The 27,464-nt window shown below is 45.3% G+C and overlaps 1 protein-coding gene and 1 non-coding gene across 2 annotated transcripts; both read right to left on the bottom strand.

Annotated features, from left to right (window-relative positions):
• Positions 1–20,599: 20,599 nt before the first annotated feature.
• TRNAR-CCU lies at positions 20,600–20,672 on the bottom strand. The gene has a single exon. It is a non-coding gene; the product is annotated as a tRNA-Arg (tRNA).
• A 241-nt stretch (positions 20,673–20,913) lies between these two features.
• LOC123447624 (probable LRR receptor-like serine/threonine-protein kinase At2g16250) lies at positions 20,914–25,962 on the bottom strand. The gene is made up of 4 exons (XM_045124232.1): positions 23,832–25,962; positions 22,766–22,894; positions 22,031–22,053; positions 20,914–21,886 (listed from the first exon to the last, which is right to left on the bottom strand). Exons 1-4 carry the CDS (start codon positions 25,457–25,459, stop codon positions 21,312–21,314), a joined length of 2,355 nt encoding a protein of 784 aa, XP_044980167.1. The 5' UTR covers positions 25,460–25,962; the 3' UTR covers positions 20,914–21,311.
• Between the last annotated feature and the right edge of the window lie 1,502 nt (positions 25,963–27,464).

Below are 27,464 nucleotides of genomic sequence, written 5' to 3'. Positions count from 1 at the left end.
GGGGACTCCGTTCCAGGAGCCTGTTGTTGACGGGCATTCGTCCCATGAGACTCCGGTCCAGGAGCAGCCTCGGGTCGAGGTGCATTCGGCCCAGGAGCAGCCGGAGGAGACTACGGTTCCGGAGGCTTCACCCGACGTGGAGAGGCCCGCATGGGAGACCTGGCCGGATCGTACCGAGGGTCCGGGTGGCCCAGGGGGCGGGGATGGTGGGGATGAGCTTACGGATAGTGAGGGCGATGTGCAGGTGGACGGGGCCACCGTGTACAAGCGTGGTAGTACACGTCTCCCGGTCGCCCCGGCTACCCGCGAGCAGAGGCCGGTGATTAAACCTGAAGGAGATAGGTAAGTACATTTACCCTTTTTTTAACTTATGCCTTCAAGTTTGTTCAAATATCTAATGCTTTGACCTTATAGGGGATCGGTACACCCTCTTGGAGTCCACAGGCCGAACTCCGTCCTTGGTGTGCTTTGCCGGACAAATTTCCCGGGGTTTGTCACGTTGCCTGGTGAGGGTCAGGTTCCTACACTAGGATTTTTCCTGGTGAGGGTCAGGTTCCTACACTAGCGTTCCATCCTCAGACTAGTGGTCAAGTGGAGAGAGTGAATCAAGTTCTTGAGGACATGCTGAGAGCCTGTGTTATCTCGTTTGGCATGAAGTGGGAGGATTGCCTGCCTTTCGCGGAGTTCTCATATAACAACAGTTATCAAGCTAGTTCTGGCAAGGCTCCGTTTGAAATTCTCTATGGTAGGAAGTGTCGTACTCCGCTCAACTGGTCCCAGACAGGCGAGCGTCAGATCCTTGGCAATGATATGATAGAAGAAGCTGAGGAGATGTGTCGGATCATTCGCAACAACCTCAAAGCAGCTCAGTCCCGTCAGAAGAGCTATTACGATAGCAAGCACCGTGACATGTCATATGAGCTTGATGATTTTGTCTATCTCGAGGTGTCGCCTATGAAGGGTATGCAGCGTTTTGGCATCAAAGGCAAGCTTGCGCCTCGTTTCGTTGGTCCGTTCAGAGTGGTTGGCAAAAGGGGCGACCTCGCGTACCAGCTCGAGCTTCCGTCAACCTTTGCAAATGTCCATGATGTGTTCCATGTTTCTCAGCTTCGGAGGTGTTTCAAGAACCCCGAGCGCACTGTGCATCTTCAGGATATCGATCTTCAGCCTGACCTTTCTTATCGTGAGCATCCAGTTGTGGTTCTCGAGGCGACTGAGCGCAAGACCCGTAACAAGTCTGTCAAGTTTCTCAAAGTGCAGTGGTCACACCATTCCGATAAAGAGGCTACGTGGGAACGCGAGGATCACCTACGTTCCGAATTTCCCAATTTCTTTCAGTCTTAGATCTTCTTTGTAGTGTGGGAGAGTTTGTAATGCCCCAAGTGTAGGACTTTCCCTTTTTGTAACCTTCCATGTGGGACCACCTTGACTTTTTCATGAGAGTTTCTATGCATGTATGAATTCATGTGCCACCTTATATTTTTCTTTTGCTTGCATGCATCCATGCCATACCATCCTTGCCATACCTTATGATTCTAAGTCCTGTTATGATTGCATGTGATCTTGCTAGGTGTGATGTTGGGGTATTGTAATATCTTGTGTGATGCATGTGATGTTGGTGTGTGATGTGTAGGAGTGAGTGCTATGTAGTTTCAAGGCTCTTTGCTATTTCAAATCCTTTTTCCCTCCTATTATCTCATGTTCAAATTCTTTCTTCCCAAAAGTTGTTCTAAAATGTCTTGTGATTAGAGTTAATTGTGGTTATGGTGATGTGTGAATTTGCTGTTTTGTTCTTTGATTTTAAAGGTGCAAATAAACCCAAATCAGTAAATTAATTACTGTTTTGCATTTATTCCAAATGGCTCCAAATATTGTTTTCCTATTTTATTCTAATAGGCCATAATTCCTTATGGCCAGGGGCATTTTTGCTTTGATTTTTACCCCATCAGAACTGCTAGTTGATTTAAATCCTAGCTGAGGTTATTTTTTTAAACGAATTCAAATTCCTCTCAGCCTTTTCCTCTATCTGACGCCTGTGGCAATCAACCCTCACGGCCCAGCCCACTTCTTCCCCAGTCACGCGCGCGGGCGTCGTCATCCTCCTCTTTCCAGCGAGGCAGGCGGCCCCACTAGTCAGTCTCTCACCTCGCCTCCCCTCCTCGAGCTGAAGCTCCCCGCACGCACATGGCACCGCGGCACGTCCCTCGTTCCCCTCTCGCCCTATAAAAGCCCTTGGCGTCCGTGCCTCGGCTAGGGATTCCCTTCCGCCGCCGCTCCACCAGATCCCTTCTCCCTCCTTCCTCTCTCGTCGCGGTAAGATAAGCGCCGGATCTGCCATGGCCGACGGGTGAAGGAGATCACCGTCGTCGCCGTGGTACCTTCTCCTCCACGTCGAGGGGTCCAGGAGCACGCGGGCCTCTCCACGGGCTCGTTCCCGCCGCTAGATCGACGTCCCCGACACTACATCATCTTCCTCTTGGAGGCCCTTCTTCTCCGACGAGCTCCGCCGCTGCGCATTCTTCTTCCCGCTACTTCCTCTACGGTCACTCCCTCCTCGACTCGTACGTGAGGTAGTGCACCCCCTCCTTCCTCCCTGCCTTAGATCAAGCGCCGAAGCAGTAGAGTTCGTCGGCGAGATGTTCCTGTCGCCGGAGCCGCAGGTCGCCGTGGCCACGTCGCAGTAGAGCCCCTTGGGCATAGATAGTTGCGGGGATGGATCCGTGTGGATGTGGGCTTCCTCCCCTCCACGAGCCGGAGACGAATTCGACTCGCAGCGCCGGCGAGGCACCTCCCCTGTTCCGGCTAGTCGTCGGTAGCAGACGAGCAGGGGGTGTCATCTTCTGTTTTGCAGCGTGTATAGGTTCAGACGTCGATCCGTAGTGCAGTGGTAGCGCGTGTTTGTGCCTGATGAGAGGGCACGGGTTCGATCCCCCCCTCGGCCCTCTTTTGTTCTGGAGATTTTATTGCACAGTGACCAGTGTAACAGTTTACTCTGTTGTTTTCCTCTATCCTGTCGACTAGATGACAGTGGTGTGGTGGAGTGGTGCTGTTGCTGGAAACCAGAGGTTCTGGGTTCGATTCCCAGGAGCCCCTGTTTCTTTTTATTTTTTTGTTTTGTTGTCTTTTCTTTTCTGCCTATTTTATTTCCTGTTTTTCTAACTCTTAGGCAAAGTGGCATTTTAGTTCTGCTAATTTTCTGTTTAGCTAACTCTTAGACATAGTGGTGTTTTAGTTCTTTTCCTGCTAGTATAATTAGGGAAGATTTCTTTGTGTGTGTGTTTTGCACACTAGTGAGTGATAGATGATGTTTGCTAGCCTTGAGAACTTATGGTGATTGCACCTTTGTGATGTGAAGCTACCCTTGATAGGAGTTGGTGCTAGTTGTTTTGCTATTTATAAGTGTTGTGCTTTAAGGTGTGAAAGTTGCACTAGTTAATCATGTATAGCCACATCTAATGAGCTTTAGTGTGGGCTAAGTTGTTCTTGTAGTTTTAATTTCTTGTATAGATTTAGTGGGGTGTGGATGCCTCCCCCTCACCACATGTTTTTGGTGTGTATGTGATGCACTAGGTGGCTAGCTATGATAAGCATGTGTAGGTGGAGCTTACTAGTTAAACATGGGTAGATTATTGTGGGGGTTGCACCTTGAGGATGACATGATTCCTAGGGTGTTCCTTATGGTGCATGTGAGAGTGTGTACCATCACATGCCCATATGTGAGGGTGTGCAAACTCTCTTGTAGCATAGGAGTTTTATTTTTGTAGTGCTTGATGCTAGTGATAGTGTGGTATATGTGTTGGTGTTGTTGATGTGCATGACACAAACATGGGGTTCAAACCCCCATGTCACTTTGTCATTGTGCACATGAAACTCAACCTATGTAATTGTCATCTTAGAAGAATACCTTATGGAGTTGCATTTGCAGTTTTGTTGACAGTTTGGTCCTTGATTCCATGGTATAGGTGGAGCCCAAGGGCATGGGTTGTTGTGTGTTAATAGTAGGGGTTTGTGCTCAACACCATAGTGGTGTCAACCACCTCTTGGTGACATGTGTGTGCAAACTATGCCTAGACAAAGTGGGCATGTGGCTGGAAAATTCCAGATTTTTGAACTCTGAAAATTTCACAAGTCTGGGATTCTGGAAACATTTTCTTCCCCTGTAGATGAGGATGTGCTGGTCATTCTGTTGAGAACTGGCCTTAGTTCAGTGCTAGTATATTGAACCTGATATGTTTGTGAAGCTTCCTGTAAATTTTCAAGTCATTTGGAGTCCAGTAGCTTGTGTTTTGATTGCTGTCAAAAAGCTTCAGAACAGAAACAGAAACTCAGGTGCAGGAATTTTCACTAAGTCCCTGAGATCTGATGGTTTTGGGAAAGTTTGTGGCCTTGTATCTTCTAGAGTTTAATTCCTTTTGTTGTGATTCTTGCTGGTTCTTGTAGTGTTCTTGGTTGGAAACAGCCACATATATTATTTGTCATGTTTGAAGACCTGTAGCTATGTTGCATGTTGCTCCCAAACAGCTAAGATGCAGATTCTGGCAGATTATATAGTTTTGCCATTTTGTTCAAAGTTTGTGATTCATTGATGTTGTGGTGTTCTACCTTGCTCCATTTCATTTATGTTGAGTTATTACATGTCTTGGCAACCTGGGAATACCAGATTTGTGCCAATTGTGTGTGGGGGGTTGAATCTTTCACGTAGAGCTTCATATCTTGTTTCGTTGATTCCCATTGATCCGTAGCTCCGTTTGCAATGTTCTTTATATGGTTTTGCACCGTTTTTTATGAGCTGCACCTGTTCATGTCATTCTCATGCATGTCAAAATAGCTTAGTGCACAGTTCTGTCCAGAAACTTGCTGTAGTTTATTTTTGCTTGTGCTAGTATTAGAAATAGTGGTGCATGCTCAACTTTCATCTCATGCATCATGTGATTGTTGCATTTTGTGGTGCTGCTGTTCATTGGCTGTTATTCTTATGTTGGATAGCACCGGGAGCGGAGAACGAATACGTGGAGTCAAGAGAGTACGTGCAGAACGATCCAGAACCATTCCAAGCTGAGGATATCACAGGCAAGATGATATGACCTTGATTCCATCTCTAGACTTGTTATGTTAGTTTCGATTCCATGTCATATTGCTCGCTGCCTACCACTGAAATTAAATTGCCTCTTCATATGCCATGAGCCTAAACACCGTACTCTTTCCTAGCAAACTTGTATGGCTAGGTAGGCTTGCTCAGCTACTAATGTTAGCATTGTTAGTTGCAGGTGTTTTAAACTCATGTGATGACATGAGCCTGATATCATTATCTTAAATGCTGTTATTTAATTAATGTACCTATATACTTGGTCAATGACGGAGGCCTAGCCTTTTGCCGGGTGCTTTGTTCCGTTATTGCCGCCTTAGATACCGGTTACCGGTGTTTGATTCCATAATGATCGCTCCTAACACGTTCGGGGTTGTTATGGGGACCCCCTTGATAAATCGCGTAGTGTTAAGGCTTGTCCGGCAGGACCCAACTTTGGTGTTAATTTGCTAATCACTTAATAATAATCTGAATAGGGAGTAGCTACCCCGAGGTTTCTTAATCAACAACCCGGGCCAGTGCTCCTCATGAGTGTTGGTCCAAATTGGTCTACCTGCGGGGCCACCACAAGGAAACTTGAGGTTTGGTACCTGTAGCTAGTTCCATCCGGCGTGTCCTGAGACTGAGATACGTGGCTCTTATCGGGGTTGTCGACACGTCGGGAGGTCCTGCTAGCCTTGTCTTACCTTAGCGGTATATCTTGCGTATAGGAATCCCAGTGAAGCTTTGGTTTCACCCAAAGTTGAGGTTTTCCTCTAAGGAATCTGATGAGATCACGAGATTCGTGATAGAGGATGCCTTTGCGGCATGTGTTCGTTTGTGATGGACTAGTTGGAGCACCCCTGCAGGGTTTAATCTTTTGGAAAGCCGTGCCCGCGGTTATGTGGCAACTTGGAATATTTTGTTAACATCCGGTATTAGAGAACTTAAACCTAAACTAATAAAACTGCCAACTGTGTGTGTAACCGTGACTGTCCCTTCGAAGATCTCTCTTCGATCGGGAACACGGTGGGGTTATGAATGCCGTAGGTAGGTGTTCAGGATCACTTACTGATCAAGTAATCCCGACCGTTAGAGTAGACCACCTTCACTTCCCTATTGCGTAAGTTAGCCACTTATTCAATCATAGGTTGCAGCAGCCTGAAACACTTCATCCCTTCCTTACCCAATAACATGACTAGTTCTGGCACCAAGGTCTTAGATTGTTGAGTCCCCGTGGCTCACGGATTCCTCCGAAACTCCCAGCAGGTACAGGTACCCCAGAGGTAGATGATCCCGACGGCACCCAGCTGGCGTGGCAGTACGATGAGGAGACAGACCGCCTTTACGTGAACTATCCAGAGGACTGAGCCGTGGTCATGATCGTGGGCCTGCAGCGGGTAGCATAGCATTTTCCTTGTTTTGTACTCCGTACCGGAACTACCTTGTTTGTATCTGCGTTGTACTCTGTATTATTAATAAGAAGACAGTTGAATCCCAAATTGTCCACTTGTAATTATTATTTTGTGCTATGTTTACTTGCTTGCGAAATGCTTAGATGCGCTTCTTTCCTATTCGGGGGCCTCGACCACCAGATCGGAAAGGACCGCATCTTGGTCGTTACAGGATATGAGGAGGAGGCGGCCAGGGTTCTCGAGGCCGAGTGTAGGCGGTTACTACAGAACTTGCGCCACAAGGCTCGGCGTGGTATTAAGAAGCAGAAGAAGGATTGCCGTGGAAAGTTTCTCAAGAAGGAGCAATGCATGAAGGTAATTACCTATTCTTAAGTCCTTCTACGTAGTTTTCTTGATTTCATTCATAGGCGTAGCGCTGAAAATTCTTTCTAATAACTTACAGGTGCCCCGAGATGGTGTGCGGATAAGATGGATTGTTGGGAGGTGTTGGTTGTTGAGTGGTGCATAGGCAGTTGGCGAGCCGTCCACGAGAATGCAAAGGATCGACGTAGCCAAATGGTTGGTGTGCCACACCATCAAGACAGCGCCAACTTACTTCAGTTTGGACGAAATTGGGTATGTGATTTGCTTCATGATTCATGCAATTCATTCTTGATGCTAATATTTTATTCCTCTCTTTTAGGCACATCACAATAAGACTGAGATGCCACACTTGTACGACCTTTATGGCATGGCCCATACTGCCTCATACAAGAAGGCGAAGGCATTCTCTGAGTGTGACCTGGATGATCCCAATAACTTCACCAACATATCATCCCACCAGAAGCTCGTGGCATACAGGGACGCGTGGAAGGCTACGAAAGGGGATCACTTTAACCCTAGCAAGGAATCTTTGGATCCAGAGCTGGTGATGATATCTGGTGGCGGGAGGCCCCATGGCTCGATAGCCATTGGAGATGGGATAATACGTTGTCCACTCACTCTTTCGGAGACCAAGGCGCGCCAGTCGAGCAGCTGTCCTGACCTAACGCGTCGTCCACAGCAAGTCGAACTTGCCATCGAGGTTAGTTGTACGGACTAAGAACACTTTCATCCATTTCATTATGTGTGTCACCATAGATTATTACTGTGGTAAAGAGGAATGGTGTTTCAGGCTGCTCTTCAGAAAGAGAGAGCGGCAAACCAGGCTGCTCTTGAGAAAGAGAGATTGGCAAGCCAGGCTGCTCTTCAGGCTGCTCTTGATGAGAGGGACCAGACCGACACGATTGATTGAGGAGGAGAGGGCCCGTAATGAGGCGGGTCAACGGGCCCTCTACGAGCTTTTTGTGGTATGTTTCTTTTCACATTAGCCAAATCATGTTTGTAATGTCTGTTTCATTACTAACTAATACGACCCACTCTTCAGGGTCTGTGCGAGAAGAGCGGTCAAGTTCCTCCGCCGATGCCCGTCTTCTCTTCAATTAGCACGGTGAGTTTCATTATAAACTAGTATTAATAATTGAGTGTCATCATGCTAACTTAGACATTGCAAAATATCTTTTCTGCAGAATAACTCCCGAGCGGCATCACACGACCCTTCTCCAGGGCAACCGTCTCCAAACGAAGCCGCCACGAGCAACCGTGGTGTTTCTCCTCCTTGATGACCACTACGGTAAGTTTCTCTTCTCCTCTTTCATATTATCCTTGCTTTAATTTCCCCAAAAAGACATAATTAGTCCACTTAGCTCCAAAATGCCATAATAACCTCAAAACGGCATAAGAACCTTGGTTAGCACATGAATATTATATACTTAGCTTGTTTTCCTCTAAAATGAGATAATTAGCCCATTTATCTCCAAAAAGACATAATTAGGTAATTTAGCTCCAAGAAGAGGAGAAGAGGAGAAGAAATAGGAAAAATGAAAAGAAAGAAGAAGAAGAAGAATAGAAGAAGGAGAAGGAGGAGGAGGAGGAGAAGGCCAAGGACCTTCTAGTCCTTCTCCTCCTCCTCCTTCTCCTCCTTCTCCTCCTTCTTCTTGATTTCTTCTTCTTCTCCCCCTCCTCCTCTTTCTTCTCCTCTTTCATATTATCCTTGCTTTAATTTCCCCAAAAAGACATAATTAGCCCATTTAGCTCCAAAATGCCATAATAACCTCAAAATGGCATAAGAACCTTGGTTAGCTCATGAATATTATATACATAGCTTGTTTTCCTCTAAAATGAGATAATTAGCCCATTTAGCTCCAAGAAGACATAATTAGGTAATTTAGCTCCAAGAAGAGGATAAGAAATAGGAAAAATGAAAAGAAAGAAGAATAAGAAGAAGAGAAGACACAGAAGGAGGAGAAGGAGGAGGAGGAGGAGGAGGAGAAGGAGGAGAAGGCCAAGGACCTTCTAGTCCTTCTCCTCCTCCTCCTTCTCCTCCTTCTTCTTGATTTCTTCTTCTTCTCCTCCTCCTCCTCTTTCTTCTCCTCTTTCATATTATGCTTGCTTTAATTTCCCCAACAATGACATAATTAGCCATTTAGCTCCAAAATGCCATAATAAGCTCAAAATGGCATAACAACCTTGGTTAGCTCATGAATATTATATACTTAGCTTGTTTTCCTCTAAAATGGGATAATTGGCCCATTTAGCTCCAAAACGACATAGTTAGGTAATTTAGCTCCAACAAGAGGAGAAGAAATAGGAAAAATGAAAAGAAAGAAGAAGAAGAAGAAGAAGAGGAAGAAGAAGAGAAGAAGTAGAAGGAGGAGGAGGAGGAGGAGGAGAAGGCCCTAGGCCTTCTCCTCCTCCTCCTCCTCCTTCTTGATTTCTTATTCTTCTCCTCATCCTCTTTCTTCTCCTCTTTGATATTATCCTTGCTTTAATTTCCCCAAAAATGACATAATTAGCCCATTTAGCTCCAAAATACCATAATAAGCTCAAAATGGCATAAGAACCTTGGTTAGCTCATGAATATTATATACTTAGCTTGTTTTCCTCTAAAATGGGATAATTAGCCCATTTAGCTCCAAAAAGACATAATTAGGTAATTTAGCTGCAACAAGAGGAGAAGAGGAGAAGAAATTGGAAAAATGAAAAGAAAGAAGAAGAAGAAGAAGAAGAGAAGAAGGAGAAGGAGGAGGAGGAGGAGAAGGAGAAGGCCAATGACCTTCTAGTCCTTCTCCTCCTCCTCCTTCTCCTCCTTCTTGATTTCTTCTTCTTCTCCTCCTCCTCCTATTTATTCTCCTCTTTCATATTATCCTTGCTTTAATTTCCCCAACAATGACATAATTAGCCCATTTAGCTCCAAAATACCATAATAAGCTCAAAATGGCATAAGAACCTTGGTTAGCTCATGAATATTATATACTTAGCTTGTTTTCCTCTAAAATGGGATAATTAGCCCATTTAGCTCCAAAAAGACATAATTAGGTAATTTAGCTCCAACAAGAGGAGAAGAGGAGAACAAATAGGAAAAATTAAAAGAAAGAAGAAGAAGAAGAAGAAGAAGAAGAAGAAGAGAAGAAGGAGAAGGCGGCGGAGGAGGAGGAGAAGGAGAAGGCCAAGGACCTTCTAGTCCTTCTCCTCCTTCTCCTCCTTCTTCTTGATTTCTTCTTCTTCTCCTCCTCCTCCTCTTTCTTCTCCTCTTTCATATTATCCTTGCTTTAATTTCCCCAACAATGACATAATTAGCCCATTTAGCTCCAAAATACCATAATAAGCTCAAAATGGCATAAGAACCTTGGTTAGCTCATGAATATTATATACTTAGCTTGTTTCCCTCTAAAATGGGATAATTAGCCCATTTAGCTCCAAAAAGACATAATTAGATAATTTAGCTCCAACAAGAGAAGAAGAGGAGAAGAAGTAGGAAAAATGAAAAGAAAGAAGAAGAAGAAGAAGAAGAAGAAGAAGAAGAAGAAGAGAAGAAGGACAAGGAGGAGGAGGAGGAGGAGAAGGAGAAGGCCAAGGACCTTTTAGTCCTTCTCCTCCTCCTCATTCTCCTCATTCTCCTCCTTCTTCTTGATTTATTCTTCTTCTCCTCCTCCTCCTCTTTCTTCTCCTCTTTCATATTATCCTTGCTTTAATTTCCCCAACAATGACATAATTAGCCCATTTAGCTCCAAAATACCATAATAAGCTCAAAATGGCATAAGAACCTTGGTTAGCTCATGAATATTATATACTTAGCTTGTTTTCCTCTAAAATGGGATAATTAACCCATTTAGCTCCAAAAAGACATAATTAGGTAATTTAGCTCCAACAAGAGGAGAAGAGGAGAAGAAATAGGAAAAATTAAAAGAAAGAAGAAGAATAAGAAGAAGAATAGAAGAAGGAGAAGGATGAGGAGGAGGAGGAGAAGGAGAAGGCCAAGGACCATCTAGTCCTTCTCCTCCTCCTCCTTCTCCTCCTTCTTCTTGATTTCTTCTTTTTCTCCTCCTCCTCCTCTTTCTTCTCCTCTTTGATATTATCCTTGCTTTAATTTCCCCAAAAATGACATAATTAGCCCATTTAGCTCCAAAATACCATAATAAGCTCAAAATGGCATAAGATCCTTGGTTAGCTCATTAATATTATATACTTAGCTTGTTTTCCTCTAAAATGAGATAATTAGCCCATTTAGCTCCAAAAAGACATAATTAGGTAATTTAGCTCCAAGAAGAGGAGAAGAGAATAAGAAATAGGAAAAATGAAAAGAAAGAAGAAGAAGAAGAAGAAGAGAAGAAGGAGGACGAGGAGGAGGAGGAGAAGGATCCTTCTCCTCCTCCTCATTCTCCTCCTTCTCCTCCTTCTTGATTTCTTCTTCTTCTCCTCCTCCTCCTCTTTATTCTCCTTTTTCATATTATCCTTGCTTTAATTTCCCAAAAAAGACATAATTAGCCCATTTAGCTCCAAAATGCCATAATAACCTCAAAATGGCATAAGAACCTTGGTTAGCTCATGAATATTATATACTTAGCTTGTTTTCCTCTAAAATGAGATGATTAGCCCATTTAGCTCCAAGAAGACATAATTAGGTAATTTAGCTCCAAGAAGAGGAGAAGAAATAGGAAAAATGAAAAGAAAGAAGAATAAGAAGAAGAGAAGAAGGAGAAGGAGGAGAAGGAGGAGGAGGAGGAGGAGGAGGAGAAGGAGGAGAAGGCCAAGGACCTTCTAGTCCTTCTCCTCCTCCTCCTTCTCCTCCTTCTCCTCCTTCTTCTTGATTTCTTCTTCTTCTCCTCCTCCTCCTCTTTCTTCTCCTCTTTGATATTATCCTTGCTTTAATTTCCCCAACAATGATATAATTAGCCATTTAGCTCCAAAATGCCATAATAAGCTCAAAATGGCATAAGAACCTTGGTTAGCTCATGAATATTATATACTTAGCTTGTTTTCCTCTAAAATGGGATAATTGGCCCATTTAGCTCCAAAACGACATAGTTAGGTAATTTAGCTCCAACAAGAGGAGAAGAGGAGAAGAAATAGGAAAAATGAAAAGAAAGAAGAAGAAGAAGAAGAGGAAGAAGAAGAGAAGAAGGAGAAGGAGGAGGAGGAGAAGGCCCTTGGCCTTCTCCTCCTCCTCCTCCTCCTTCCTGATTTCTTCTTCTTCTCCTCCTCCTCTTTCTTCTCCTCTTTCATATTATCCTTGCTTTAATTTCCCCAACAATGACATAATTATCCCATTTAGCTCCAAAATACCATAATAAGCTCAAAATGGCATAAGAACCTTGGTTAGCTCATGAATATTATATACTTAGCTTGTTTTCCTCTAAAATGGGATAATTATGCCCATTTAGCTCCAAAAAGACATAATTAGGTAATTTAGCTGCAACAAGAGAAGAAGAGGAGAAGAAATAGGAAAAATGAAAAGAAAGAAGAAGAAGAAGAAGAAGAAGAAGAAGAGAAGAAGGAGAAGGAGGAGGAGGAGGAGGAGAAGGAGAAGGCCAAGGACCTTCTAGTCCTTCTCCTCCTCCTCCTTCTCCTCCTTCTTGATTTCTTCTTCTTCTCCTCCTCCTCCTCTTTCGTCTCCTCTTTCATATTATCCTTGCTTTAATTTCCCCAACAATGACATAATTAGCCCACTTAGCTCCAAAATACCATAATAAGCTCAAAATTGCATAAGAACCTTGGTTAGCTCATGAATATTATATACTTAGCTTGTTTTCCTCTAAAATGGGATAATTGGCCCATTTAGCTCCAAAAAGACATAATTAGGTAATTTAGCTCCAACAAGAGGAGAAGAGGAGAAGAAATAGGAAAAATTAAAATAAAGAAGAAGAAGAAGAAGAAGAAGAAGAAGAGAAGAAGGAGAAGGCGGCGGAGGAGGAGGAGAAGGAGAAGGCCAAGGACCTTCTAGTCCTTCTCCTGCTTCTCCTCCTTCTTCTTGATTTCTTCTTCTTCTCCTCCTCCTCCTCTTTCTTCTCCTATTTCATATTATCCTTGCTTTAATTTCCCCAACAATGACATAATTAGCCCATTTAGCTCCAAAATACCATAATAAGCTCAAAATGGCATAAGAACCTTGGTTAGCTCATGAATATTATATACTTAGCTTGTTTTCCTTTAAAATGGGATAATTAACTCATTTAGCTCCAAAAAGACATAATTAGGTAATTTAGCTCCAACAAGAGGAGAAGAGGAGAGGAAATAGGAAAAATGAAAAGAAAGAAGAAGAAGAAGAAGAAGAGAAGAAGGAGAAGGAGGAGGAGGAGGAGGAGAAGGAGAAGGCCAAGGACCTTCTAGTCCTTCTCCTCCTCCTTCTTGATTTCTTCTTCTTCTCCTCCTCCTCCTCTTTCTTCTCCTCTTTCATATTATCCTTGCTTTAATGAACCCATTTAGCTCCAAAATGCCATAATAAGCTAAAAATGGCATAAGAACCTTGGTTAGCTCATGAATATTATATTTGTAGCTTGTTTTCCGCTTAAAATTACATAATTAGCTGAAAAACATCATATTTTGTTCTTCTTCTGACTTTCTTATTTAGATTTTTGCAGATTGGATATACTACATGCATGGAAGCTGGCATTCATGGAGTTGAACAATGTCGATGGATGAACTTTATATGTATATCATCTAGTTTTCATTTGAGTTGATGAACAATGTCGAACTATATGTATATGTATATATGGATAAACAGTGCAATACTTTGTATGTTGGTTCTTTCGATATATGGGGATGTACATTGATTTATATGTATATCATATATGTGTGGTGAATTATATATATGTGTTGGCAAGTATATGTGTGGTGAACTATATATCATATATGTGTGGTGAATTATATAAATATGCTGTCAAATATATATATATATATATATATATATATATCTGTGTGTGTGTGTGTGTGTGTGTGTGTGTGTGTGTGTGTTGTGAAATAATATAAAACAAAAAAACAGGTACTATATGGGCTCTTTGCCGTCTACCAGCTGATGCAAAGACCTATACCATCAGCTGGCAGATGGCAAAGGTGCCACATGACACCCAGCTGTGCATCCTGGGGTGTCTATATAGGCTCTTTGCCGTCTGCCTCCAGGGTGGGCAGACGGCAAAGAAGAGGGCACAGAGGAGGGGGGAGGAGGAGGCAGACGACAAAGAGTGGAGGGGGGAGGAGGAGGAGGCAGACGACAAAGACTAAGGGGGAGCTGACGACAAAGAGTAAGGGGGAGGCAGACGACAAAGAATAAGGGGGAGGCAGACGACAAAGCCTCCGTTAACCCCTAATGGAGGCAACGCCTGTCGGCTGCCGTCTCGAGTACTTTGCCAACTGCTCCTATGGAAAGCTGACGGCAAAGAGCTTTGCCGTCCGCTTTGGGGGGACAGACACCAAAGAAGGTCCTATGCCGTCGTAGGCTGACGCAGAAATTTTGTCGGCCGTGAGATTCTTTGTCGTCTGTTGTTTTGTCTTTGCCGTCCGGGATTTAGTATTTGCCGTCTGTGATGGCAGACGGCAAAGAAGCTGATTCCTGTAGTGCATGATGGTTTTAATTATCACTCATTGAACACCTATTATTTTTGGTATAGTCTTATGACCCATGCAAATTACCGTCACTATTTATTTAAATCTCAAACAAATATAAGTGAAGAACGAGAGCATAATATTTCTACAAAATCTACACGCAATCGTGCTCAAAAAGATATAAGTGAAGTACTAGAGCAACTCGTAAGTTCAAAAGATATAAGTGAAGCACATAGAGTATTCTAACAAATTATCATGATGGTGTCTCTCTCTCAAATAGGTGTGTCCAGAAAATGTTGATTGTAGCAAACTTAAAGTAAACGTAAACAAAAGAAAATGACTCTCCAAGTAAAACTCATATCATGTGATGAATAAAAATGTAGCTCCAAGTGACATACCAATGGATTGAGGCGAAAGAGGGGATACCTCGGAAGGCATCCCTAAGCTTAGACGCTTGAGTCTTCCTATAATATTACCTTGGGTTGCCTTGGGCATGTCCAAGTAACGGGGGAATAACCCCGGGGTAGGCCAAAAACAAGCACTTCTCCATTCCCCTTTGAAAAACATACACAGGACAACCGCTTCTCCACGAAGGGCCGGTTGCTCCTCGACGGCTACACGGTCAAGCCGGCTCGGGCAAGGCCGCTCTCCATCTGGCTCGACTGCATCCCGCCAGCCGGCGGGTCAGCCCCAGTCACATTGCCCTGACAAACAACGAAAGGGGCATCATCACCAAAGGCATGGCTACAGCGGTTCAGGTATCGCTGACCTGACCATGCGTGGCTACAGTGGAGGGGGGCGAACCACTGATCGTCGCCAACTGCGACCAACCGAGGTGGAAGAGTAACGAGCACGCCCCCGTCCACTACATTACCTGCTCCAGCGTACCAACAGTGCAGCCGGCCGTACTGTTGACCAAAGCCGTCTACACATGACCATGCGCACAGTGTGGCGCACGCTCACTACTAGGGAAAAGCCTATCAATAGCACGAGTTTTAGGCATATCAGTAGCACGGTCTCCCGTGCTACTGATACGACGCTACAACTAACCTTTAGTAGTGCTACAACTAAAATGTAGCAGTAGTGGATGTTGGCCCGCACTACTTCTATACATGCGTAGAGGTAGCGAGTTTTACATAAACGCGCTGCTGATATACATGCGTAGCATTAGCTTTACGTAAACACAATAATGCAGGAGAGCTTGCGGGTTCGAATCAACAAATGCGGCATGTGGAGCCAGGACTATTGTTTCAGTCTCATGGACCGTATTAAGCATGCATTTTCATGTACTGAAACTGTATTAAAATAAAGTTTCAAGATCAAGTTGGACCTCACCAGCGACTACAAGGGCGAGATGCAATTACCTCGTGTTCTTGCAGACCCGTGAGTCCTTGTTTGGCTCGAAGGGGTTAGGGAGGATTGTGGAGGGGGGATATTAGAGGATTGGGTGAATCCCTTCCTTCCACCCAATCCTCTCAAATCCCCTCAATCGCCAAACCCCTCACATACCCTTACTATTTGGTACACATGGATTCATATAAAGGGTTTGTAAAATTACTATCTATTATTAAAAATGTATTTTTTACAACTTCAAAAGCTAAGAGAAAAATGTACTTAGAACAAAGGTTCAATTAAATTACACAAAACAACAAACAATCTCATATAATCTGTTTGAAGTACTATCAACGGTTCAAATGAAAATGCATATAATCTGTTTCAAGTATTATCAACGGTTCAAATGAAAATGCATATAATCTGTTTCAAGTATTTCAACGGTTCAAATGAAAATGGTACATGCATACATGCCACGGTCCAAATGAAGAACATGACACAAGCAATGGCCCAAATGAGAAATACAAGATGTTCGATCAACAAAAGTCAACGGTTCATCATAACATGAACACATGTTTGATCGACGAATGCTACAAGACATGTTAGCGGGCGGCATGGCATGGAGGAGACTTGTGGCAGCAAAGCATGGTCGCCCATCTTCCGAGAGATCATGTCTCTATAAAACAACAAATGAATTAGTCCAATGGTTACGTGCGGAAAAGAAATCCTGAACATATCAACCAAAATAAAATGTGTTTGATCAAGAGGTCGATCATGCTATAGCTATATCTGAATGTGTTTGTGTTCAAGTGTATGGGCACAATAAAATTAGAGACAGAGGAGAGGATGATGAAGAGTTTGCAAATCATGTCACAAAACTGTCAAGAATAGAGATGACCGTTGTAGCTACAATTTTTAAGTTGTTATAGTGTCGACAATAAATCATCTGAAAATGTCACAGTTTTTCACTTAATCTAAAGCCTAAGCACATTAAATATCAATTATGAATCAAAAGTATGCACAACATTTTTTATTTAATTTTCTAAAAAATGCTATATAGTACAGGTTGTGTGTCATAAAGTTGAAGCAGCCTCTATTCTCAAGAATAAACTGATGGCAGATAGAATTTGGTCCGAATCAGATTAGCATGCCCCTGAAATGAATATGTAACGAGTCTGTACATTTCTGGCTTGAGAATGTTATGTTTGCAGTGAAGGTTAACAATGACTAAAACATGAACATCATGTCACTACTCACTACAACAGTTAGTTGCGATAAACAACACAGCTCACGCCTCAAGAATGTAAGAAATATCACCAAACATTTCCAAATCATAGTACAATAACTAAGAACATAGTGAAATCTTACCTTAGATACCTCGAGGCAACTCTGCCATTTCGCTCCGAAGGAAAACGACGGCACTCACTTCATCTTCGACGGCGGCATTGAGGAAAATCTCACGATTCTCAGCATTTTTGAACACCTTGTATGCAACGACTCTTTCTCCATGTGAGATGATTTCCATCTTGTGCAGAACAGCAATGCACTTGCTGATGGTGAACTGTTGGGCATTTTTTGACCCTGCGAACAAAGCAGACTCCTCATGTGCTTGCTTTTGTTTGATCTCCACATAGTTCGCCATCACTTTCACTATGGGATCATCCCGCTTCTTCTTCTTGGGCTCTTTCACTGGCTTTTTATTGGAACCACCAGGAGCACCTGCTCGAGTAACATCACTTTGAGTATCATCTATTGGACCATCACTTTGAGTAGCTCCACTTGGACCATCACTTTGAGCCGCATCTCCCAGCCACATGATATGAAAGTGAATCATAGATCGAAGTCGCATGCAATCATGATGTTATGACTGAGGGTGCTCTTCCTATTCCGAAATGGAGCGGCAATCCCAGGCGTTGCAGTTATAGGTACATGTGAACCATCAATGGCTCCTAAACAGTTCTGAATGTAAATGGATTGAAGGTCAATAAAGAACTCCAAATTAGATAAAGAACTTCAAGTTTTGAAAGTAAATTGTGGAAGTGTTACTGATGGAAACCTGGAAATAAGGATAAAATCTTGGGTCGGTGGAGATTCTTGGATATGGCTCATCAATGCTCGGAGGTTTCAAAAATCGACTAGCTAAGAAAGGAATAATATTGAAGAACTCGTTGATGTACTCATGGAATGTTTGACCACTATGTTGAAATTTTAACTAGAGATCTTCATAAGACGCGTTGTGGGACACCATGTACAAAAAAAGGCCAAGTTCTCCTCCACCTTGATTCTTGTATCCAATATCAACTTTTCTCTTCAAAGGTAAGATGCAAAAGCCCTAAAGATATGTGGCTCCAACCTATAAGCTACGAGGAAGTTTTTAATATGCCCTGTAAGAATATCATTGACACGCTTCTTTCCATATAGGATGGAGCTATGTCGTTGATTTCTCTCGATTGATCCTCTTTTACGCATTCGATGCAATACGGGCCAAATGAAGGACATCATGTCTTCATCATCCTCTCTTCTTCTCTTCCGAATTCGGTCGATGATTTCAGAATTCATCTCGGCACTAAAACTAGAATCAGCAAACAACAAGCAGGATAATAAGACTACAAGGGCTATGAAGTAGGATATATTACTTCGGTAAAGAAAGAAGCTAACACAATGTAATTAGCAGCAGCTAAACCAAAGAAATAGCTTAAATCATATAATCATATTATAACACAATGTAATATAATTAGCAGGAGCTAATGCATTTTGTGAGAGATCTGAAATTTTGGTTAAACATGAATTTTGTGCAATTAGGTCAGATCTAGACCATAAATCTGTAGATTAAAAGAAAGATGCATTGTTTTGAGGAAAATATGATAATATGATTACATAGTACATGGGGGGGGGGGGTCCCTAGAGATGGTTTGGGGTAGGCGATTCAAAGAAAGATGCATTGTTTTGAGCACACTTCTAGTTGGGAAGACAAGCGTATGCAAATGTCTAAGTGAATCAATCGTAACTGTTTCCAAGCAAAATAATCCTTATGAATATACCCTGTTCTAACCACAGTCTGATCACCTCAGGAATCTGAGCCAAACAAACGGTGTTGCAGTTGTACTAGTAATTCTTAAACAAAGCCAAAGAGTGTGAACTCTAACAGAGCCCAACAATCATCATCTCGCTTGGAATAAAAAGGTCGTCGCAGTTATCCTCTCCCTTTCCTATGAATCGGGCCGAATTAGTTTGGAAGAGAAGAGTATGCAAATGTCTCCAAGTGAACTAATCGATAAAGGTTTCCAAGTGAATTAGTCCTTGTAAACATACCCTATTCTAAACACAGGCTGATCACGTCAGGAATCTGAGCCAAACAGACGGTGTTCCAGCTGTACTAATTCCTACACAAAGCCAAAGTGTGAACTTAACAGAGCGCAGCAGTCACCACCACCATCTTTGTGAACTTACCCATTTCAGATCGATGAACTAGAGCCAGGTCTAGGCATCTTTCTAAAAAAAACAAGAAGGCAAAAACTGAATACGCCACGAACCCACCACCATCTCTGATAACATCACATATTTTTCTGTTTGTATGCATGACCCAACAAATATTAGCTGCTAGATCCATCAGACCATCACCAACACAGATTAATGCCAATCTTGCCGGCTAGGGTTAGGGTAGAAGATGGGCTACAAGAGAACGGTTCTGGGCGAGCTAGCCAGTAGGGTTAGGGTCAATGTGGAGATGGAGGTAGGAGACACCGTTCTTGGTGTGCTCGCCGATGAGAACGAGGCAGTCGGAGGGCGTGTGGGGGGTGGCGGCCGTGGCGAAGACTTGCCTCCGGGAGAGGAGAGGGGAGGGGAGGGGATGACTTACCACGGGAGAGAAGACCAGACGGAGTTCACCGGCGTTGAGGTGTCGGGCGGCGGGGTGTTGAGGAGGCGTCATGCGGGAGGGTGTTGAGGAGGCATCGGGCGGCGGGGTGTTGAGGAGGAGCGGCGGCGGCTGGGTGTGTCATCGCTCAGCGATTCCACGCCTACCCCCAGGAGGGCTCTGAACCGCATGGGTGGAGGGTTTTCTGTTTCCTCAGGGGTCGTTGGCCCAATGAAACCTTGTCCACCAAATGGGCTCATAGGGAATCCAGAGGTTTTCGACCCACGCGGGGATAATCCCCTCAAAACCCTATCGATCCTCTTGTGGCAAACGAGGCCTGAAGAGGAATCCAAGCCCGCGCAGATGCAGTTAGGATTTGACAATGCAGAAAAAAATTGTTCTTTGCCGCGTTGAGGTGTCGGGCAATGAGGTGTTGACGAGGCGTCGTGCGACAGGGTGTTGATGAGGCGTCGGGCGGCGGGGTGTTGAGGAGGAGCGGCGGCGGCTGGGTGTGTCGTCGCTCAGCGATTCCACGCCTACCCCCAGGAGGGCTCTAAACCGCGTGGGTGGAGGGTTTTCTGTTGCCTCGGGGGTCGCTGGCCCGATGAAACCTTGTCCACCAAATGGGCTCACAGGGAATCGAGAGGTTTTCGACCCACACGGGGATAATCCCTTCAAAACCCTGTCGATCCCCTTGTGCCAAACAAGCCCTGAAGAGGAACCCAAGCCCGCGCAGATGCAATTAGGATTTGACAATGCATAAAAAAATTGCTCTTTGTCAACCACCCAATGGCTCAAAGAAATATAAAAAAATGGTGAAACCTTGTCCACCAAATGGGCTCACAGGGAATCGAGAGGTTTTCGACGCACGCAGGGATAATCCCTTCAAAACCCTGTCGATCCCCTTGTGCCAAACAAGCCCTGAAGAGGAACCCAAGCCCGCGCAGATGCAATTAGGATTTGACAATGCATAAAAAAAATTGCTCTTTGCCAACCACCCAATGGCTCAAAGAAATATAAAAAAATGGTGATTGCGCTAGGAAGGGATCGAACCTTCGACTTTTTGTTTAGGAAACAAATGCTCTATCCACTGAGCTACAAGCGCTGTACATCACAGCATTCCCGCTGGCATCTTTTGGGCTGGGCCGGAATAGCACAAACGGACATTTGCAATTTTGGCCTTTTCCGGAAGGTAGCTATCACAATTTGGCCTTTTCTCCAGACTTCAAACTGGGCTGGCACGCCGTTTTCTCTCTCAAAAAAAAAAAAAGCGACAACGGATGAACCTAGTTGAACTACAATCCCGTCAAACTCAAACAGAAACAACCATTGACACAAGGCGACGATGCATGGAACGAGCATTTTTGCTATGATCAACAATGAAACAAATCAATTACAGCAGGAAGGAGAAAAAGAATCAGCTCGACATTTTCTCTTTAATCATGGCAAGGAGAGAGAGAGAAAAAAAAAGGGGGGAAAGAAAGAGAAACCAGAGCCACTCGACGCCATCGTCCAGACAGTGCACCAGGCAGGGTATACACCAACCTCCATACGCTCACCTCACATTCCAACCCCAAAAAATGGTGCCTCGGCGACTGTATGCTGCTTGGGGATTCATTGGCAGCAGGCGAATTCGCCCTCCGGATTTTCATCTGAAAGAATATAATCACACGCTGGCAGCAGAGCTTCAACAGAGCCACCTCTGTTAACCCAAAGGATCGCAAAAAGAAAGAATGAAGTATCCTTAATCCTCTGTGTCACGAGAACCAGATGGCTCAGGGAAGATCTCCTTAGATTGCCTCCTGCGGGAGGAAGAATGGTCGCCATTGCTCCCTCCAGATGATTTTATTGTCTCTGAGCGTTTAAACATGTTATCATCCCTTGAAGGACCTATCTCTGACGAGCTATGCCGCCAACTGCCGAAGAATGCAGCATTCCACGAACCCCTTGAAGATGTTGCTCTCAACCTGGCCGAGCTAGAGCCGTTGTCTTCCCTTACCACTTTCAAGGGATTCTCGAGTGCTTTTAGGATATATTTCATTGGTGGCCGTTTCGAAGACCTAGGATTCAAGCAAGACTTTGCGACAATTGCCATTGCCCAGACTTCCTCCAAATGATCCTCATCAATAATGAGGGTTGGGTCAATGATTTTGCTCATGAGCTCTTTCTCATAAATGTTGATGTACCTCAGGGTGTTATCAAGCCAATCACTTGTTGTACCGTCACTTGATGCACTGATACCAAGTCTCCCTGTCACCAGCTCCAGCAATACTTTTCCAAAGCAGTAGACATCGTATGAACATGATGCAGATGGAGAACCTGTTTGCATTAGAGTTGCAGGTCAGTTTACTTGCAACCATGAAAAATATTTATGGGCATGTTAAAAAATGGGCCTAAACTAGAGGATATATTGCCAAGGCTGAAATGCTTCAAATCAGTGAGATTGTATATGGATGCACTCACCAGAAGAACTTTGATCCGCCGTCCTGCATCCCAGAAAACAATATAGCGTTAAACACCAGAGGGGATTCAATTTAATCTAATATAAAATGAAATTACTTTAAAAGAGCAGAAATTTGGTGACAGCTGAAAAATATTAAGATCCGGCAAGCAACAGAAAAGAAACTGAGACAAAATTGTTTGCATCCACTAATTCACTAATACATCCTCAGTAAATGGCAAGAGTATAACAAGCATTTCTACAGAAGTGGCATCTAGTAATTGACTGCAATAATTAGTAAACTATAATGCTCAAGTTGAACACATGCTTTCAGAAGGTACTTGATTCAAAATAATTTGACTCATGTTAAGTCACCAGTTACATGATGTAATATTTCCTTAGAGATATTAACAAATAAATAGCTGGGATCAAATCAGGTGGTAGATGCAGAACCACATGATAGATTTTGAGTCTAGACACGTGAAAGAAAAGGCACAGGTTAGCAAATAAGATGGACATGATCAATTGATGATGGATGCAACAATGAGAACACGAGTCATAAGTCAGCGTGCGCTGACTTTTAAAAAACATAATTTCCAGGCTTGAGCAATTTTGTAACGGACCTAGTAGTATGGTGCAAACTGGGCAATTTATAGATTTGTAATGGGCGGGGTAGTATGGTACAAAATGGGCAATTTACACGTTTGAGCAAATAAGATACATGAGCAAATCATGCAGTGATAGAAACAGAAACTTACGATGAGAATCGCAGTAGCTTTGTGATGACGTTCTGGTGACTTTCCCCTTCTTGAGGACAAACTTCACTCAAGCTTCCAAGACGCACTTCAAATTTATCATCAAGGAGGATACTGCTGGCTTGCACATCCCTGTAGCAGAGAATTCATGAAGTTAGCTCAACAGCTAATCTTTCTCTCATGATATCATTGTGTGTGACAAGTTGATATTTTAAAATAATGTTCCTGGTGAAATGAATGAGAACACCATATAATTGCCTATCCTTTTGTATGATGATATTGGCGGGATGATTTTCAACGGTTTAATACAAGAAGCTTGTCGATAGCAACTGACGGCAATGCATGATCTCACAAATAAGAAAATCACGTAAGTAAAAAGAAAATAAAATGTCAACCAATTGATGTGGTGATGGGTCGTGCCACTACACGACAGCAAAAATTATCTCCAACAAGGTAAATAAATAATGAAACAAATAATAACATGCTTCGCATTGAATTTTTGTTATTCGAGCAAGGTACAGAATGTACTATACATATAACCAATACTGATTCAGCAATATCCAGTCCATTAAGTGTGTGGCCACTGGCCAGTGTATTCCTAGCTGTCACCAATTCTGTTGGGACATATGGTGGTGCCCATTGCATAACCACCCCAGTACCAACAGAGAGATATGAATTGTCTTAACACCCACAATGAAATGCAGAAGGTGGGGAATGTTGGGCCAGCACTCAATGCCAGTATAATCATCACATTGAGAAAAGAGCCAAGGTCGTACCTAAGATAAAAGATCACAAACCTGTACATTGCCTGTTTTGCACCATACTACTCCATCCATTACAAAATCATTAAAGTTCTAGTATTGTCCTAAACTTGACCAACTCTATAGAACATTACATTTGTTGTTCTACTCTATATATTAGCATATTTTCGCATAGACATGGTCAGATATTGACAAATTTGACTTAGGACAAAGCTAGAACTTCAATAAATTTGGATGGAGGGGGTACTTACAAATAAACATCGTTCTGAAATAAATTTGGCATCTACGAACAATACAGAAGTTTATACCTGTGAACCATGGGTGGAGTACACTCGTGATGAAGGTAGCACAGTGCCTCCGCCACGCCTGTTGCAATCTTCAGCCTCTTTATCCAATCCAACGATTGCATTCCCTCCTCTTCCTCCCCTGTCTTTCTGTGCAGTGCACATGACAAGTCACCGTTACGCACAAACCTATACACGAGAAGCTTCTCGTCCTCTTTATCAAAGCAATGACCCATTAAGGGCACCAGCCTTTCATGCAGTCCCTTTGCAAATAAATCTAACTCCGTCATATACGCATCTTTCCTAGCCACACGGGTAGTGATCCTCTTCACGACCACGGTGGTCCCATCTTGGAGCACACCTTGGTATAGATCACCTGAATGACCATGCTTGATAATCCTCTGCTCCGCAAACCCTGAGGTGGCACTGGCGAGCTGGTCATAAGCAAATGAATCACCGACCTTCGCCAAATTTGCAGGGGAGGCAGATGGCTGTGTGGCACCAGTAGCTGCTGCAGCCCTTGCACTCCCATGCCCTCCTGACGGTGCACTTGGAGCGCCACTTTCCCTCTGATCACTCCTACCCCTCTTAGAACACATAACGCAAAACACAACGGCTGCAACCAAGGCTACAAGCAGTACCCCGCCACCGATGGCCCCAATCAATATGTACTTCAAGTTCTTGTGCCTTCCCTTGCTCTTTGCTGCAGGCGCAGGCTGTGGCGTTGGTGCGGCAACCGGCCCATCATACGGCAGTCCACGCCCAGCGTAGAACTGTTGGCAATCCTCCAGGCTACGCTGCCCGGCAACGTCAAGGAAGCAATTCATCTCAGACGACACATTTCCACCACGGGCAACACTTGATAGGTTGCCCTCAAAGTAATTCCCAGAGATATTGGCCATCACCCGGTTGAACAGCTGACTGAAGGTGTCCGGCACGGTGCCATAGAAGAGGTTCCCAGACAGATCCACTGTCTGCAAGGTGGCTGACGGCACAACCCCTGCCCCCGGCAGTGCGCCGGTGAGGTTAGTTTGAGACACGTCGAGAATGCGCAGCTCCGGGAGCGACCACACCGCGTCAGGTAGCGCGCCCGAGAAGGCATTGCCGGAGAGGTTGAGAACCCCTAGCTTCGGGAGCCCCGCCAGCGCGGCGGCAGGTAGCTGCCCGGAGAGGAGATTGCCGGCGAGGTTGAGGGTGGTGAGGTTGGTGAGGCCAGCGACGGCCGACGCAGCGACCTCCCCCGTGACGGCGCAGGCGGAGATGTCGAGGACCTGGAAGGAGGGCGCGAGCCCCGCGCCGAGCCACGCCGGGATGGACCCCGGGAGGCCGAAGCCGGCGGCGGTGAAGGACTCAAGCCGCGAGAGGTTGCGCAGGCCGTCGACGTGGAAGCGCGGGGCGAGGCGGCCCAGCCGCGTGCGCCTGAGCCCGACGAGGCTGAGGGACACGACGCGACCGCCCCGGCAGCCCACCCCGGCCCACGCGGAGCACGGGTCCGCGCGGCGCGGCCAGTCCCGCGCCCGCAGCCCCAGCGAGCCCCGCAGCGTGTAGAGCCCCGCGAGATCCGCCCGCGAGGTGAGGTTGCCCTGCCCCCGCACCGCCCCCGCCAGCGCGGCGAGCAGCAGCGCCGCCCAGAGCGCGCGCGCGCGCGTCATCACCGCCTGCTCCCGCCGCCGCCGCTCCCCATGCCTGTCCGCGATGCTACAGCGGCAGTGCTCCGGCCCGGCCGCTGGCGCTGAGAGTGTGGGCTGGAATTGGGGGAGGGAGGCGATGGAATTGGGAGGGAAATTAAAAGCAATAAAGGCGGGGGGCAGAGCTACGCAGGTACAGGAACCACTACTACCCTCCGGGGCTCCGCCATCAATGCCCGAAATTACACTCCCCCAACTGCCTCCCAGTTATTGCTCCTCCGCCTCCGCCTCCTCCTCCTCCTCCTCACCTCCCCACGCCGCCGCAGCGGCAGCGGCAGCAGCGCTCCCCGCCGATCCGACCCCAAACCCCCACGCTCCCTTCCTCCCCCGCCGCACAGCGGCGCAGCAGAAGACGGCGTGCGATGGCGGCGGCGACGGCGGCCGGAGACGGGGAAGAGGGAGGGAGGCGGGGAGGAGAGAGAGAGATGGGGGGGGGGGGGGGGGGCAGAGATGGGAGAGGAAGGCGCAGGTAATATCGTGGGGAGGGGTTTTGGTTGTTTAAGGAAGGCGTTTAATGGTTTTGAATTTCCTCCGGGCCCTCCCGAATGGAAACTCGTTGCTGCGCCTTTGCGTTGCCACGTCTGGGTCTGGGTCTGGGTCTGGGCCGGGCCGGGCCGGGTTTGGTGAGTGGGTCAACGGAGACTCTCGGTGGTGGTTTGGTTTCAGCCTCGTTTTTTCAGTCAAGCAAGCGAGCGGGCGGGCGGGCGGGGGTGGCTGGTGGACGGCGGATGATGGGCGGCTCTCTGATTCTGATGTTTTGTTCCTCCTGACCACCCGAATCGTGCGGTGGCACACGGGCACGGGCGACCCATGGGCACGCACGCACAGGGATGGTAGGAGTGCTTTGGAAACATCGGGCGGGGTAGGAGACGCGACGGGGAAGGGATGCAATTGCAAACAAAAGGTGGCGCCCCTGCTCGTGTGTGGCTGTCCCATCTAAATCGGGACGGGATTTGTTGTTAGGGTCGTAATAATCGGGTAGACCCGAGCATTAGCTGGAGGACGGTGAGCGTAGTAATTGGATTTATTTACGAGTCGGGCATGATTTTTGAAGGGAAAAAAATACGTCTTCGATTTGACTAGCTGCGTATGTGTTTTTCTTTTGTCGTAAAGATTGTTTGTTTAGGTTCGTCGCCGCGTGAAATTTTCCAAGCTGTTTTTTTTTTTTTGCATATTGCAGACTTTCTTTAATTAGATTGAAAACCTAAAGATTAGAGCCCGACTCATATACCCAAATCGTATTATATATGTTGTGCATCGTTCTAGTACTATTATTACGCGACTATGGTAGTCATCCACCTTGCTAGAATAATTCTTATTAAAATCAATGATGGGGTTATAGTCCTACGGTAGGGTCATAGGTCTGCCCTATATGTCCTACCCAAGGACTACCCTTCATAGAAGACAAGGCTCTTAGACAGTTCCGACTGAACTAAAGACTCCCCCATCATCCAGTCGGCGACGAGCACTCGGAGCATATTTAACGTACCGACTGGAATCCACTCTGTACATCGTAACCTCCTAGGAGGGCAACGGTCATACGTTTTCATACACCATTATTAGCATTTAAGGCTTACGTTACCTGTAACGTAGGCATTTATTCGTCACTATTTCACCCTTGTCCACCGGGCCATTATGAAGGACAGCGCACTCTATATAAGCCGCCCTTCCCCACTGGTGCAAGGGTTCGCACTTGCTGTAATCCTATAATCCACTCGACACTAAGCTCCCAAGAGCACTGAGACGTAGGGCTTTTACCTCCACCGTTGAGGGGCCTGAACTCATACATCCTCGCGGTAGCTAAGGCTCTGCCCATCCTTTATGTCACGCCCACGATGCGACCATATCCTCAATTTGGCACGAGGGCCTCGTCAGGGATAGAAGCGCATCTCGTCGTGTCGCAAGAATGGATATCGTTACAAGTACATGTACTGAAAAGAAGAGATATATGTAAAGAATTGGCTTACAC

The sequence above is a fragment of the Hordeum vulgare genome, chromosome 4H (genome assembly GCF_904849725.1).
Source record: "Hordeum vulgare subsp. vulgare chromosome 4H, MorexV3_pseudomolecules_assembly, whole genome shotgun sequence".
NCBI lineage: Eukaryota > Viridiplantae > Streptophyta > Magnoliopsida > Poales > Poaceae > Hordeum > Hordeum vulgare.
Note: the sequence above shows the minus strand (reverse complement) of the source record. Positions and strands in the feature narration are given on the sequence as shown.

Bases quoted from the DNA above. Each gene is read 5' to 3' on its own strand.
- LOC123447624 (XM_045124232.1), bottom strand. From the start codon at position 25,459: ATGACGCGCGCGCGCGCGCTCTGGGCGGCGCTGCTGCTCGCCGCGCTG. The intron at 22,054-22,765 runs GTAAGTTTCTGT...TCTGGGATGCAG, and splicing joins AAGCTACTGCGATTCTCATC to GACGGCGGATCAAAGTTCTT. The intron at 21,887-22,030 runs GTGAGTGCATCC...TAATGCAAACAG, and splicing joins GGCGGATCAAAGTTCTTCTG to GTTCTCCATCTGCATCATGT.